The sequence below is a fragment of the Delphinapterus leucas genome, chromosome 6, assembly GCF_059928025.1.
Source record: "Delphinapterus leucas isolate spDelLeu-1000000601 "Yukka" chromosome 6, BTC_Dleu_Yukka2, whole genome shotgun sequence".
In the NCBI taxonomy this organism is placed as follows: Eukaryota; Metazoa; Chordata; class Mammalia; order Artiodactyla; family Monodontidae; genus Delphinapterus; species Delphinapterus leucas.
In genome coordinates, this window is record NC_143134.1 from 42,703,176 (window position 1) to 42,720,337 (window position 17,162).

Sequence of the window (17,162 nt, forward strand, 5' to 3'; positions counted from 1 at the left end):
ACACAGGTCTGAGCAGTTCCCTGATATTCTGCAGCACTCTGTATTTTTCACATGGCATCTGTCATGGTTTGTCTTTTAACTGTTTTATCCTTGTTTTATTTCTTATTTTGAAGGCAAGGATAACAGCTTTAACTCCCCTCTGTAACCCTGCAGCATCTTACCTATGGGGGCGTCTACTATTAGTTGAAAAAAAGTGATTTAGGAAGATAATGTGACACAACGGTAAGCAGCACAGAATTTGAAGTCAGGACAGCTGTGTTCCGGCTGTGCCGTTTATTAGATGTGAGGCTTTGGGTAAGTCACTTAACTTGGCTTGCAAAATGAGAATCCTACTACCTGATGGAGCACGAAGGGAGGTAACGTGAAAGTGCTGTAACTCTACAGAGAACTGAGCAATGTTCATTATTTTCCTTACAGAGAACTGATGCAGTCTTTCTATTCAAATCTTGTTTGCAGGACCAACCCTACTTCACTAACTGGAGGTCGAGCCCGGAGGGGCTGGGAATTCGGGCCCCCGCGTTCCACTGGCCCTTTTCCACTGCAGGGCTCTCTAACTGCTCTCCGCGATTCAGGTGAAGCGGCCGAACTGCGGGGAAATAGCCTGGAGTCCTATTCTCTCGGGAGGCCTCCGTCCTTCCACCTACCCCGGGTAAGCCCTGCTCTTCCCGGTCACCCCGAAGACCGCGGCGCCGCCGCCTACGTGAGACGTTTGGACCCTGCCCGGCCCCCGTAGCTCCCCTTCTCCAGCAGGTGGGTCTGGTTCTTTCCCCCAACTCCGGGCGCTCACGTCACCCGCGAACCCCTACCCACGCGACAGCGCAGCAACCAACCCAGAAAATAAACAAACCCCCGCGCGCGGCGGCGGGCGCGTCAGGCCCCTCCCCCGCTCCGCCCCGCGGCTCTCACGCCGCCCCCTCCGCCGGGACTTCCCTCCCGCCCTCGGCTCGCGGCCGCGTTTTCCCCGCCCCTCACCGCAGCCCGCAGCCGCGCTCCCCGCCGCGGTCCGCCCGGCCCGGCGCCCCGGGGCCCGTTAGTGCTCCGCGCCCGCTCGCGGGGCCGCCGTGCGACCCCCGCCCGGAGCGAGCCCGCCCCTGCCCCCCGACACTTGACCCAGCGCAGTCCCAACGCCCAGTGCGGCCGCCCCAGGAGCCGCGGAGCGGCGGCGGCGGGGGGAGGAGGGAGAGGAGGGCCGTGCCGGCGGCCGGGGAGGCCCGGTGAGTACGCGGAGGGCGGGCCGCCTCGCGGGGGACCGCTCCGGGGCCCCTGAGGCGGTGGTGGCGGCTCGGCCGCGCTGCTCCGTGCGCCCCAGTCTCGGCAGTTGGGGACTCGGCCTGAGGATGGGCCCCGCTGTCCGGAGCCGCTGGGCAGAGTGCGCGGGAGGGCCGCTCCTTGGGAAGGGCCGCGGCCCCGACGCTCGGCTCTGGTCTCGGGGGCGGCGGAGAGAGACCCGCGCCGACCTCAGGCCCAGGCGCCCGGGCGGTGCCTGCGGCTCCCGAGACCCCGCGGGGGCCGGGGCCGGGGTCGACCGCGGTCTCTGGGCCGTCGAGTGACAGGTGCCGCCGCCCCCTCCCCGCCGCGGGCATCGCGCTCCCGCCCGGGGAGCCAGGCGCTCGGAAATTTCTGGAGCTTCGACCTGACTCGCTGTTTTCTCCCTTTCAGGTTTTGAAGCCGCTTCTCTGCCCGAGTTAGGTCTCGCCCAGCTCTGTTTCCTTCTCTATGTACTTTGCACGAATAAGTTTTGGAGCATTGGTTAACAGCCTGTGGGTGAAATTTGGCTTTCATTCGTGAATGAGGTATAGTGAATTACTTTTTGAGTAAAGTGCTTCTTCTCCTCTCCGCTAACTGTTGAAGAGTAAAAGGGAGAAGGGTTTTGAATTTTGTTTGTTTTTTGTAGTTATTGTTTGGAACAAGCAGTCTTCCAGAATTTTTGTCATCTCTAGCACTTAGGGTGCTTGGTAGATATTGAACAGTGATAAAAAATGACTTATTAAATTGTCTTTTCTCTCCTCCTTGTTTTAGATTTTTCATTCTTACCTTAGCTAGATTCTACAATTGAGTAGGTGCTATGGCTTTCATTAGAAGCACTAATGAAAGATCGTCTTTCCTCTACTGAAAAGCCAGTGAAATTTTCTCTGCACTGTTCATTACTATTTCTTTACGTAGTAAACGTGCTTGTGATTGTAACCTGAATCATCAGTTTAATAAATTTGACTTGCAGCCATAAGAATATTGAACTTTGTGGCAATTAAAAATTTTTTAAATCTTTAATCTGTGGAAACGTAGTTTTTTTTCTCAACAGGTTCATAACACTTAAGTTCTCGTCAGTCAAATCCTAATTAATGGAAGATATTGTCATAAATGGTTACAACAAACTTATCTATAAGATAATCAGGTGGCTTCACTCTTTAAGAGTGAAGAACCCAGAAGTTGACCAAGAGATCACTGGGGCAAATGAAAATACATGTGCTTTATTTATGGGCGAATCCCTTAGGTCCTCAGCCGGTACCTGCTTGTACTTTTTGCCTAGGTTTTTCAACCCACAGAAATTAGGTGATGCAGATTGGAGAGGGGAGGCAGTATTTAACTATGAAGAAAAAAAATGGAATTTAGGGCATACCCATTAAGTTTTTATGGTTTGTTTGCATTAAGTTTGTTGCGAGCAAAGTTTTGGTATGCTCTTGGCACTTACTGGTTGTGAACCTTACTTTATAAGAAGCCAAAGTGAAAGATATTGTGTAGTTGTGTTATTTGAGGAACAGAACGTGAAATAATACGATAAAAAAATTTCACCAGGTATTAAGTCATTCATACTCAATGCCATTTCATTTTATGGTTTTTGTTTTTTTTTTAATCTAAGCTACATTTCAGTGAGACCACACTAGTTGGTATCTACATGGTATTCACTTCTTTTTTCATCAGGCTTACTGGTCGATAGTGTTAATAGAAGATGACTATCATTACATTTTATAAAAGGGATATATTTGGTCTTGATTGAGGAGCTTATACATATACCAGTTTTGAAGTGCCCTAATTGTGGTTCCCTGGACCTGAGGTATGGCTACTCCTACCATCTTTTTTGACCTTAGAGAGATCATAGTCTAAAGGGATTACATCATAGGGGCACTGGTCCTCAGAACCTTAGTAGAGGAGCCCAAGAGGATCAGCTGTTTATAAATCCTTCTGCTTGCAGTTTAGGCTATTCATTTTAAAAAGTAGTTTACTTAAGCTCCTCATGTATCCTAGTTCTTTTTAATCAATACTTTGAAACCAGTTGTGTTTCCTAAACAAATATGTTTCCTAAACAAAATTAGTTGTGGTGATAATCAGTTAGTAGAATGGCCCTTACAATGAAGCAACTTTGAACTGCTAATAATCACTGTTAACTCACATTTGCATTCTGGGAATTGAGGATTATCTCTAGCGCACTTTGCATTTTCTTTAGCTCCATTCTATTTTAGAGCATGTCTTTGAATGCATAGATAGCTGTGTACTTGGGGAATGTAAATATTTTTTAAAAAAACAAATTCAATAAATGTATCTTCTGTGTGCCAGGTCCTGTGGTTTTGTTAGGGGTGGAAAGAAGAAGCTCTTGCCTTTCAGGATGTTGAAATCAGGATTATAAGGGGCTAGGCACAACAGTAAACAGATAATTTTAATTAAATCTGTTCAGTAATAAAAGTAAATATAAACTACAGAAATATTACAAAGGGGGGAATGATTAAACAGGCAGGTCAGAGAAAGCGTTATAGAGATCCTAGCATCTGAGCAGGATTTTAAGGAACAAATACAAGTTGTAAGTGGAAGAGATGGAGGGCATTTTAGGCAAAAGGCACAGCAAAAAGATTTGAGCAAGTAAAACTAAATGTGTGGTCAGGAAATTTTAAGTAGTTTGTTTTGCTGGAGTACAAAATCTGAGGAAGGACAGTTGCTATAGAAAGCCCTAACATATGCTCTAATATTTAATAAGTAATTGGCTTTTCTAGTATTGAGTATATATAAAGTGGCGACTTCACTATAATTTGATTTTGCTGCAATTTTAAGTATAGAGGAATTAATAGTTTTTACTAATGGATTCATTAAGAAATTATAGAATGTTGCACTTATGTGTGATGAGCTGCCTGCATATTTGTAAACTTATTTGTTTCTTGTGCATTTGACCTGAAACATTTGTTTTCAAATTATCTTTCAAATTTTCTTTTGTCTTCCTTCAACTACTTAAATTAGCCTTTAAATTATTTTTTAAAAGGGGACTCAGGATTTCCCTGGTGGTCCAGTGGTTAAGACTCTGCAGGTTTGATCCCTGGTTGGGGAACTAAGATCCCATATGCTGCGGGGTGTGGCCAATAAATAAATAAATAAATAAATAAAATAAAAGGAGACTCAAAGGGAAGAGGGAGAAACATAGAAAATAATCATTAAATTTCTGGACTAAAAACCTAATTTGTGTAGTATTTTAGTAATTTGTAATTATTTAACATAGAGCACTAGCCACTGCATTCATAGACTGACGAATGTAGGTAGCTTAATGGATGTCCACTGTATTTTTGTTTTGTGTACCTTAATTATGTCCTTGTTATTTAAGTGTATGTTTATAAATGAGCATTTATATATACTGAAGTATCTGGATTTTAAAGACCATGTGATGGATAAAGAAAGGGAAAATAACAGGGGGAGGGAGAAGAACTCTGAATCTATTTATCCAAGTGTCTCTTAGATATGACCATAGGTGGAGATGCAGAAGTTTAGGACACAAGACCTCTAACCCTAGCCTCACAAGAATACTAACCCTAGCCTTTCCCTGAAATAGTATCTTTAAAAGTCTCATGTTTTTGTGGTCTGCTTATTTATCTCTTTTTCTCTTCAAGGTTTTAAAGCAGTTTCAAATGAATTCCTGGATTGTATAACATGATTATCTTTTTGCAAATTCTGAAAAATTTGTTAATGAAGGCAATGTTCTCTTAAAAACATGCACCGTAATCAGTCTTTGACAATTGCTTTGTGTCATTTATCTTCTCAATCACTAACATAAAAGGATCTGAGCATGTCATTGTTAATTCTGACCTGTAGTTGCCCTTTTTAAGTTTTGACACAGGGCAGAAAAATCAATATTGCTTTGATTACATTATGTTTTTATTTTTTGAATTTGGGTATAGATGACCATTTTTCCTTTTCACGATGAGAGTTTTTCGTTATAGAAGGAATATGGTCGTTACAGAATATTTGGGGAAATAGTGAAAACTATAGAAAGGAAAAGGAGTAGTCCCATGCATTTCCTCCTTTTGGTATGTAAATAAATAATACACATATTTACAAATTGGGGATTATTTTTATATTTTTATTCCCTTCTTTCATTTAAAATTTACATTTCCCCTCCTTCCACCTCTGAAGTACTGGTTATTGTATGGTATATAGATTTTTGACATAGTATACAGATTTCTCTCATGGCTAATGAGGTAGTTGATGTGTTGGCTGTTTATCACTTTTTTTTTTTTTTAAGTACAGCTTGAGTACAGATGAGCCCTTCCAGTTGTCCCATCTCCTTACTCCCTCAGCTGCTGAGTAGAGCTATTTTTAGCCTTTAATATTTACTATTATGTAGAGTATAGTGCAGGTGGCTACCACTCTCCTATTCTTCTACCTGTACCCCTTACCGAACAAGGGATCATTGGAGGTGAGCATTTCCCCTTTCCATTTACCCTTTCATTAGTTAGAGAAAGTATTTTAACACATGGGTTGCTAAGATGTAGCATAGGTAGCTGCCTCAGAAAAATAATTATTTTGAGTGTTTATCACTGATTCTTTTCTCAGTTAACAGTATTTGTTCTAATGCTTTCTTTTCACTTTGTCTTTCTTTTATTCTTTTCATTCATTCAGGAAATATTTATTGCTTGTTGTGTGTGTCCACTGTATAAGACATAGTCTCTACTGTGATTCTTGGGTTTCAGATAGATTGGTGTTTTCCTTATGCATTGTTAGGTATAATCTTTAGGTCTCTGACTCTTCAGTGGCCGACTGCTCAACCACAAATTCTCAATGCCTAAAAACTTTTTTCTTTTCATTTCAAAGAAAAAAAATTCCTGTGAGCTTTGGAGAGATATTTAGAACACCTGTGAACATTTCACTCATGCAGAACAATCCAAATATGAAATTCACAGTTTTGATATCAGTCCTGAAATGGAGAGGAAATGTATTTGTGTAAGCTATCAGTGATGATAAGGTTAGATTATATTGCAATAGCAACCGGAAAACCTCAGCAGCTTAAAGCAGCAAAGTTGCTTTCTTGCTCAAGCTACATATCCATTACAGGTTAGTAAGGAGATTTTGTTCATTGTAGTTTTAGACTCCATCAGACTTGACTGTAGGAGGCTTCATCTCAGCATACACTTCCACAATAACAGAAGCAGAGAAAAGAGAACACGGTGAACCATGTTCTGGCTTTTAAAGCTTTTTAAAGCTTATATTTCACTGGTAGTCACATGGCCAGCCTGCATTCAACATGAGAGTGATACGCAATTCTCTTTCAGGGAGGGGCGGTGAATATTTGTGAACAGCTATCATATGCAATTTATAGTTGTGACAGTTAAAATTAAATACAGTAGTTGTAGAACAACTGTGTAGGATTAGTGTACCTAAAGTGGTCAAAGCTACTAAAACTTACAGGATTTTAACGTGGCATGTTGAAGTTGAAGCAGAATTAATGTTTTCCATAATATTTTTGAGTCCGGAATTTCCTTTTCATTTTGTAATATTTTCTTCCTTATAGTAACTTACAAAGCCTTAATTCTTATGTCTGTGGGAAAGATTTAAGCCTAAAATACGTCATAACTTTAATGGTGTGATGTCATCTCTGTATGTTGTGGTATTTTATCTTAATCTGTATGCTTCTGAACATAGGAGCAATAGGTATTAATGTGGTATTGTAATAAAAATACTTTGATTTCATAACTATTAGATGACATCTTCAAATCTCAGTTCTTCTTTTGATTTTTTTCATTGTTTAACAAAAAATTGAAAGATTTCCAAATAATTTTCTAGATTCTTAGGTTAAGATGGAAGATTGAACGTATGCTTCTCATTTTTGTTCCCTCCTGAAAACATGCAAACTGTAGTGTGTGGTTAGCTTTCAAAATGGACCTCAGTGATCCTCACCTCTTAGTATTCACACTTTTACACAGTCCCTTCCCACAATGAATAGGGTGGACCTGTGTAAACAGTAGGATATTGTGGAAATAACAGTAGCTAGTTCAGATATGAGCACTGTGGCTCAAGACAGACATGATAAAGCTATAAAGAAAAACAAAGTAATAAGTAACAAATCAGGATAATAATTATCTCTGGACAGATTGGGAGTTGGGGGGTTGCTATTGGGGAGAGGCATGGGGTGGGTTAACATTTTGTTAATCTTAGTGCTAGGTACTTGGAGTGTTCCTTTTTTTAAAAAAACTTAATAGTTTATTCAGTTATGTACTCAATACATTTCAAAATAAAAATAAACAAGTTTCTCAGTTTCACAACTTATTAAGAGAATCTTTTTCTTTTGAATTGAGAGAGTACTTAGTCTTCTAGTAGTTACAAGCCTTCTTACTTAGAAATTGCAGAGTAAGGTTCAGCAAATCTAGTTTCAGGTCCTGACTTTGCCAGTAACTTGCGGAATGACCTAACCAGTCTAAGTACCAGTTGCCTCATCTGTAAAAAAGGATTTGGGTTAGATATTACTAGAGGACCTTTTTTGTAAAAAGTTTTTTTTAATTGGTGTATAGTTGATTTACAATGTTGTGTTAGTTTCTGGTGTACAGCAAAGTGATTCAGTTTTATATATATATATATCTTACTAGAGGACCTTTGCGATCCTGTCTTAAGTTTAAAAGGCTCTTAAAAAGCTGAAAGGTACCAACAAGGGATTAATTTCCAAAATATACAAACAGCTCATATAGCTTAACATAAAAAAAAACCCAATCAAAAAATAGGCAGAAGGCCTAAATAGACATTTCTTCAAAGAAGACATACAGATGGCCAACAGGCTCATGAAAGATGCTCAGTATTGCTAACTATTAGGGAAATGCAAATCTAAACTACAGTGAGGTATCACCTCACACCACTCAGAATGGCCATCATTAAAAAGTACAAATGATAAATGCTGGGGAGGCTGTGGAGAAAAGGGAACCCTCCTGCACTGTTGGTGGGAATGTAAATTGGGGCAGCCGCTATGGAGAACAGTATGGAGGCTCCTGAAAAAACTAAAAATAGAGTTGCCATATGATTCAGCAATCCCACTCCTAGGCATATATCTGGAGAAAACTCTAATTCAAAAAGATACATGCAACCCAATGTTCATATCAGCGCTATTTACAATAACCAAAACATGGAAGCAACCTAAATATCGACAGATGAATGGTTAAAGAAGATGTATATACATACAATGGAATATTACTCAGCCATAAAAAGAATGAAATAATGCCATTTGCAGCAACATGGATGGACCTACATATGATCATATTAAGTGAGGTAAATCAGAGAAACTCAAATATCATATGATATCACATATGTGGAATCTAAAAAAATGATACAAATAAACTTATTTACAAAACAAATAGATTCACAGACATAGAAAACAAACTTACACTTACCAAGGGGGGATAGTGGGGGGAGATAAATTAGGAGTTTGGGATTAACATATACACACTACTATATATAAAATAGGTAAACAACAAGCACCTGCTGTATAGCAGAGGGAACTATAATCACTCTCTTGTAATAACCTATGATGGAAAAGAATCTGAAAAAGAATATATATGTGTGTATATATATAAAAACTGAATCACTTTGCTGTACACTTGAAACTAACACAACATTGTAAATTAACTATACTTTAATAAAAGAAAAAAAGCTAAGAGAGGTAGGGGGCACTGAGACTAGTGAACTAAAAGATAATGGTGGAAGGTGATTTTGAAAAGTTTCCTTTGGTTGAGAGAATTTAAGTTCTCTATTTTGCTGTCACTTCTCTAGAATCAAACTTAAGGCAGAATTTGTACACGGTAAGAATGTTCTTTGTTTCCTACTCCTTTTTTCCTGTCTTGGAAGTTGGGAATAAGCATGTAGTTGGACCAGTGGTCTCTGTGTGTGGTGAAAAAGGATATTCTTACTCTTCCATTGTAAACCATATTGATTTAGGATGTTCTCCATAAATACGTATATATTAATCAGATTTAGGATATTCTTCATATATATGTATATATTAGGATATTCCCCATAAATATGTAAATATACAGCAGTGTATTTAAAAGAAAGAGGAAAGGGCTTCCCTGGTGGCGCAGTGGTTGAGAGTCCACCTGCTGATGCAGGGGGCACGGGTTCGTGCACCGGTCCGGGAAGATCCCACATGCTGCGGAGCGGCTAGGCCCGTGAGCCATGGCCGCTGAGCCTGCGCGTCCGGAGCCTGTGCTCCGCAACAGGAGAGGCCACGACAGTGAGAGGCCCGCGTACCGCAAAAAAAAAAAAAGAGAAAGATGAAAATCATTAATTTTTGGAAACTGTATATGGAAAATCAATACATTGTATTGGTGGTATTCTTGTAATAATTGTGAAATCTCAGTATATCATTTTTCTTTTTTATATTATACAATCTTACGTTATTTACTTAAGTTTAAAAAGTATGTTTCTGCCAGTAGAACTGTGTGTACGAATCCAGCTGTTACTAAATTCAGTGTCAGGAGAAGTGTATGTGTGTGTGTGTGTGTGTGTGTATATATATATATATTTGTTCTAAAATCTGAAACAAATTTTACTGTGTTTATTCATCTTCCTCCTTTCTCCCTTCCCACAGGAATTATTCTTGACAGAAGTATTTTAAAAGAAAAATCCTTACAATGGCCTCAGCAGTACTTAGTTCTGTTCCCACTACTGCTTCTCGTTTTGCCTTGTTGCAAGTGGATAGTGGCAGTGGTTCTGATTCTGAGCCTGGAAAAGGCAAAGGTCGGAATACTGGGAAGTCTCAAACAAATAAATCAACTACAAATGAGAAAAAAAGAGAGAAAAGAAGAAAAAAGAAGGAACAGCAACAGAGTGAAGCAAATGAGGTAGCAATTATAATTATTTATGTCTGCTTTTCCAGTAGGTTGTATGCATCATGAGGGTAGATACTATCTTGTTGACCTATGTATCCACAGTTCCTGGTCCATAGGTACTTGGTAAATATGACTTGAATGAATGGATATAAATTTGTGTGTATTTGAAGTCAGATGCCTTTTTTTTTTTGTCTACGGAAGCTTATGTGCTCATTCCAAAAAGTTTCTGAAAAACAAAGTCTTAAAAGGAAACAAAGGTCACTTGTAAATATAACTAGAGATATAAGAAATTAATATTTTGGTATGTGTTTTCTGTATACATATATAAGTTTACTTGAATATATAGATACATTCATATATACATTCATATTTTACTTAAATGAAAATGAGACTATATAATAGACTTTCATAACTGGCTTTTTAAAAATTAGCATGAGCAGTTTTCCATGAGTAAATAAAGATCTACATTATTTTATCCACATTATTTAAAATTATGTGGCTTTGTCATAGTTTACTTAATCAGATTGTTGTGATAAACATTTAGGTTGTTTCCTTTTTTTTTTTTTTTACTGTTATAGACAATAATCCTATGACTAGACAATAAGCCTATGACTAGCCTTGAACATACATTTTTATGCATTTGATGGTCATCTGTTTCTTAAGGGTAGTAAACAGGCCCTTCTCCCCTAGACATGCCTAGCATGAGTTACGTGACCAACATTTAATGCGCCCATTTATTTTTAAAAGAAACGTTGAAAAACACCTTTAGTCTGTGTCTGTCTGTCTTTTAACAGAAGAAGCAGTTAGGTATTAAGGACTTTTCTCAATATCACTTAATGAGAGAAGTAGTAAAAGTGTTTTTTTTCCCCCTATATTCATTTTATAATATACCAAGACTTAGAAAAAGCCTTTTCAATTTACTTCCATCACCATTGCTTTCTAAGTATGTCTTTAAAATGCTGCCACACAGAGAGTCACTTTAAAAGACATTTTTCTTACCATACAACCTTTCAGAAGTCCAGTCTTACAGAACTTTTGATTGCCCACCATTTTCTTTTTTTTTTTTTTTGCGGTACGCGGGCCTCCTACTGTTGTGGCCTCTCCCGTTGAGGAGCACAGGCTCCGGACGCGCAGGCTCAGCGGCCGTGGCTCACGGGCCCAGCCGCTCCGCGGCATGTGGGATCTTCCCAGACCGGGGCACGAACCCGAGTACCCTGCATCGGCAGGCGGACTCTCAACCACTGCACCACCAGGGAAGCCCCCATTTTCTTTTTGGTATTAGATGTGGGGAACAAAAAATAAGGTAATAGTGGGGTTTACATTACATTACTGGGAATGAGCCTGAGGATCCTCCCTTCCCACTTCCACAGCTATAGTTCTGTCAGTCTACTTTCTGTAATAAATCAGTAGTGTACCTGCCATGGCTTTGTCTCTAGCAGCATCCCCTCTACTCTGTCTTTTCCACAGCAGAAAACAGCTGCTTAAAGTGATGTTTGTATCTCATCACTCTTGCAGAACAGTCTATTGATTATCAGTTAAATTGTTGATCCTTGATTTAAAGCCTCTTCATTGGTTTCCTAGGGCTGCTGTAACAAAGTACCACAAACCAGGTAGCTTAAAACAACAGAAATTTATTCTCTTAACAGTTCTAGAGGCTGGAAGTTCTAACCATGGTGTCAGCAGGGCCAGGCGCTCTCTGAGACTTAGTAGACTCCCTCCTTGCCTCATCCTAGTTTCTTATGGTAGCTGTCAGTCCTTGACGCTCCTTGGCTAGTGGCTGCATCTTTCCAGTCTGCCTCTTCTGTTACATGGTGTTCTCTTTGTGTATCTTTGTCTATACCCTTCATTGGATTAGGGCCCACCCTAATTCAGTATAACCTTAATCTTAACTTGATTATATTTGCAAAGATCCTATTTCCAAATAAGGTCACATTCACAGACAGCAAGGGTTAGGTCTACAACATATGTTTTGAGAGAATACAGTTTAATCCATAGTAACCTCTCAGTATTTTTCTCCCTGTTTCAACCTCTGTGACTAAGATTTTTCTTATTTTTGGGAGTGGCTTGGCCAGTACAGTTTTAGTTCATTATGTTACTTTGTGGACTAGGCCCTGTATTTTTCAGAACTAGCAAAGTAGTTGTTAGAGTTCTCTCACTATTTAAACTTTTAAATTTATAAGCTATTAAACTTTAATCTTATTGAATGCTATTGTTTTGCATTTTAAAAGCATACTTGTTATCCTGTTCTCTACTCCTATAAACTTCCCTTTAGTAAAGCAGACTCATTAAAATGGTGGTATAGTAGAGTATAATCCATTCTCACTTATTAATCATTTCATCGAGAAATCCACCAAAATTATCTCAAATGCTGGTGAAATTAGCATTCTACAAAGACTACAAAAAATTTAAAAAAATTCAAATAGTGACTTTGTGAGTTAGCATAATGAGTATTTAGAAGTATAAAAATATTGATTTCGTAACTTCCAAAATAATCATTTGTATCCCAGGATTGGTAAACTGAATTTAATTTTTTGTTTGTTTCGTAGCTCAGGAATCTTGCTTTTAAGAAAATTCCCCAGAAATCCTCCCATGGCATTTGTAATGCTCAGCATGAGCTATCATTACCAAACCCAGTACAGAAGGATTCACGGGAAGAAAATTGGCAAGAGTGGAGACAAAGAGATGAGCAGGTACAGCTAAGTAAATCAAATTGTTTTGCTTTGGTTTTCAGTGCATTTTTGCATTTTTAAGATAGCAGTGCATCTGACCATGACACCACTGTTCTGAGGAGCATTTTATATTGGATTAACTCCCATGTGTTTGCTACTTTTTATAAGAGGTTCTGGTTTTTATCTACTAGGAAAGCAGATTGACACATATTATATTTGTTAGTTTTGGCAATTTCAAGCAGTTGTTTTCTGAGTTTTAAATTCATCTGCCTTTTTACAAATGAGGGAGAGATAGGGAAGGGAGAAAAACAGGATTAAATTATTTCAAGTAAAAAAATCACATTTGTAAGACCAGAGGTCTCTTATTAAAAATACTCAGTGAAATCATTAGAGAAGTGCAAATCAAAACTACAATGAGGTATCACCTCACACCAGTCAAAATATCTACAAACAATAAATGCTGGAGAGGGTGTGGAGAAAAGGGAACCCTCTTGCACTGTTGGTGGGAATGTAAATTGATACAGCCACTATGGAGAACAGTATGGAGGTTCCTTAAAAACTAAAAATAGAACTACCATACGACCCAGCGATCCCACTACTGGGCATATACCCTGAGAAAACCGTAATTCAAAAGGAGTCATGTACCACAATGTTCATTGCAGCTCTATTTACAATAGCCAGGACATGGAAGCAACCTAAGTGTCCATCGACTGATGAATGGACAAAGATGTGGCACATATATACAATGGAATATTACTCAGCCATAAAATCTTGAGTTATTTGTAGTGAGGTGAATGGACCTAGAGGCTCACACAGAGTGAAGTAAGTCAGAAAGAGAAAAACAAATACCGTATGCTCACACATATATATGGAATGTAAAAAAAAAAAAAAGGTCCTGAAGAACCTAGAGGCAGGACAGGAATAAAGACACAGACGTAGAGAATGTACTTGAGGATATGGGGAGGGGGAAGGGTAAGCTGGGACGAAGTGAGAGAGTGGCATGGACAGATATACACTACCAAATGTAAAATAGATAGCTAGTGGGAAGCAGTGCATAGCACAGAGAGATCAGCTCAGTGCTTTGTGTCCACCTAGAGGGGTGGGATAGGGAAGGTGGGAGGGAGACGCAAGAGGAAGGCGATATGGGGATATATGTATATGTATAGCTGATTCACTTTGTTATAAAGCAGAAACTAACACACCATTGTAAAGCAATTATACTCCAATAAAGATGTTAAAAAAAAATACTCAGTGACAGTTTTACTTAAAGAAAGAAAGACTTTGAGGGGAAACTTTTCCTTTTCAACCTTGTTGTAAAATAGTTTATGACATTTGTTTGTTTTTTTTAGCCTATTTACACGATGTTTTGTTCTTTTATGCCTCTATTAAATAAATGTCATTAATAATCAAATCAAAGAGATAATTTAATAAAACCAATCAATTTCTTTTTGTGTGTGTGGTATCCAGGGAAGTAACACACTAAGCCTGGAGTGTACTCTAGGAGGTGCTGTATGTATGGGAAATGAATAGTTATTTTCTTATCTGTTAAACTGCCATTTGATCTGTTGGGAATAGGTATTGTTTTAGCAGATGTTTGGCTTAATGGAGTGGCTATACCTATCATGCTTGTGTTACCAGTTTTAAAAGAATTAGACTAGGGACTTCTCTGGTGGTGCAGTGATTAAGACTGCCTGCCAATTCAGGGGACACGGGTTCGATCCCTGGTCCAGGAAGATCCCACATGCTGTGGAGCAACTAAGCCCATGTGCCACAACTACTGAGCCTGTGCTCTAGAGCCCACGAGCCACAACTACTGAGGCTGCGTGCCACAACTACTGAAGCCCCCATGCCTAGAGCCTGTGCTCCACAGCAAGAGGAGCCACCACAATGAGAAGCCCGCGCACTGCAATGAAGAGTAGCTCCTGCTCGCCACAACTAGAGAAAGTCTGTGTGCAGCAACAGAGACCCAACGCAGCCAATAAATAAGTAAATAAGTAAATGTTCCTGTAAAAAAAAAAAATAGAATTAGACTATACTAAACTATGCTCTTAACATAAACTATGTTAATTATAACATTTTCTATAGAATTTTGTAGTGCCTCGGGCTCATCTTTACGAGCATCAGTTATTACACTAGGGCTGTGCAAAAATGATATTTCCGAGCATTGGTAAACTGGATAAATCATCTTGTATTATTCTAGAGGGGTTATTTGATTCTTTTTTCCTTCTACAGCATTCATCATGACAATTTTTTTTCTGGTTTACAAGTATTATTAACGTAATGATCTACTTGTTTAGACAGTAATAGAATTTGCTGGTGTCTTCACCAGAGAGAATTTCTCCCAGTGGCCCAAGAGGCACTGGAAAATTAATAAAGGAAAACTACTCAATTTTGCACCAAAATAAATGCCACGTAATAGGGGAACTTAAGTACAGATATTTGATTGCCCTTCTTCCTGCTGCCATTGATTGCTGCCAAAATGACCAGGTAATTATGAGAAGGAAATAGTCAACTTGGCCCCAACCCTATATAAAAATATCATCCAAGGCTGAGGAACTTAGAGGAATTTCTGCTGGATATATTATTGATGGGTCACTTAGGAAAACCTGGTACCTTATTTGGAAGTCTCACTTGTAGGAAAATAATCAAGGTCATGAGAAGTAAAGTAGTTCTTGGGATAATTACAGTGACAAGTGAAGAAGAGATAAGGGCAAGCTTTGGGACTGATGGACAGTATACCATCTGGAATCTATTTTACTGTGTGGAATAGTAGATTTTAAAAGTAGGGACCAGACAGTGACTGTACTAGGCAGAAGGTATACAGTTGTGGTGGGTGTTCTCCCTCACACAGGGAAACAACACTATGAGAAACTCCACGTGTTGAGGGCTGAGCCAGTCAAAAAGCTGGATATAGAAATCCTGTCTGTTACGTGGCTGCTTATTGTAAACACAAAAGAGAAGTGCTAAGACAAAGTTTACTACTCCTAAATTATCAAAGCGATAATGTAAATTTACATTGGCTAAGCCTCAGCATAAAATCTGAGAGCTGGCATTAAACAGCAACAAGATAGTAAAGAAACATCCACTCCACTTACTTAGAAGCAAACACTGGATCTTAGTTGATCTCATGCCAGCTGAAGAAAAGTTTCTGCCACATAAAAGGAGAACATTGTACTTAATGTCCAAAGTGAAAGTGTACTTTGAAAAAGATTTGCTACGGGGAACAGAGAAATTGATTTTAGACAGCACCTATTTTTTGATTTAATAAAAACCAAGGAGCTAGAACATTTTGTAAAAGTCAAGGTGTCAGTAATGTTATATAAAAAGGTGAAATAATAGACTGAGATGAAAAATTGGGTAAGAGAAATTGCAAGGGAGATGAGCAGAATACAGAATTTCTTTGCAGAGATGTATACATCAAAGGAGGTATACGTTTCACACTTGAAGTGGGTAGATTTTATGTGATATATAAAATATATGAATTATATCTCAGTAAAGGTGTTTAAAAAAAAGTAGAATAGGCCATGACTTTGATTTGATTGTATTCAGAATTTTTACCATTTTTTTTAAAATATTGAATCAAGATCAAGAGACATATTGTTCACCATTACTTGTTGCCTGGGAATAAATCTCAGTGTAGATGTTGTTCAGGTATAACCTCTTATATTTGTGGTAGTGCATTGATAATACTGATTCCAGTATTATCTTTTTAAAATTTTACATCATGGCTCAAAAATAATGAATGAATAGAAAAGTCTCTTCTCGTGGATATTCAGTGATAAATAGATCAAATTTTATTGTGTATTTCTTATTCCTGTTGTATTGATTCAGACTCCACATATCACTGGTTTTGTCCAACTCTGAAGTTGAATATCTGCTAGCATGTGCATAGTTAATTGTTTTTTCACATTGTAGCCTCTAGTACATCTATCTGATAAAGGCATTTTGCCAATAGTTCTGTTTTTTGTTTGTGAGTGTGATATTTCTCATTAACCTTGTGGCTGGTATAATAAGTCTATTGTTGATAGTTTGACTTGCACCTGGTTTTACTATAAGCAGTGCTCTTTGTTTTTTTGGCTTTTTCTTTAGCAACAAAATTCATCACTTTTGTTCTGGAGAGCATTACTTGGTACTTGTTCTGTTCTGGAAAGACTCATACAGGTCATTGTGCTTTGGAAGTGAAACAAAAACTATAATGTCTTTAGGCCACTGGTCTGACCACGTTTCATAGCAGGAAGCTAGGAACAAATAGATTGATGACTCAATAAATTGAAATTTCAAATATTCACTATGTTAATTTTCTATTTATAATTTTCCTTTTCATTTGCTTATGTGACAGTCGCTCTTGTGCTGACACATACAGATTTATATTCTGTATTCACTGTATTAGAGTCTTCATTTTAAAATTTATGTGTTTTTATAAGTTGCA

General features: G+C 38.6%; 1 protein-coding gene across 9 annotated transcripts in view; it reads left to right on the plus strand.

Annotated features, from left to right (window-relative positions):
• Positions 1–234: 234 nt before the first annotated feature.
• The window catches only part of GKAP1 (G kinase anchoring protein 1), an 82,058-nt gene continuing 65,130 nt past the window's right edge, over positions 235–17,162 (plus strand). For 2 of the 9 annotated variants that reach the window (XM_089913071.1, XM_089913072.1), the window contains exons 1-3: positions 1,386–1,793; positions 9,824–10,076; positions 12,611–12,754. In XM_089913071.1, the coding sequence (XP_089769197.1) occupies positions 9,867–10,076; positions 12,611–12,754 (354 nt within the window). In that variant the 5' untranslated portion in view covers positions 1,386–1,793; positions 9,824–9,866. Of the gene's footprint in view, positions 751–947; positions 1,215–1,381; positions 1,794–9,823; positions 10,077–12,610; positions 12,755–17,162 lie in introns of those variants that run through there. The other 7 variants (XR_016393531.1, XM_089913065.1, XM_089913068.1 and 4 more) reach the window with 6 other exon arrangements.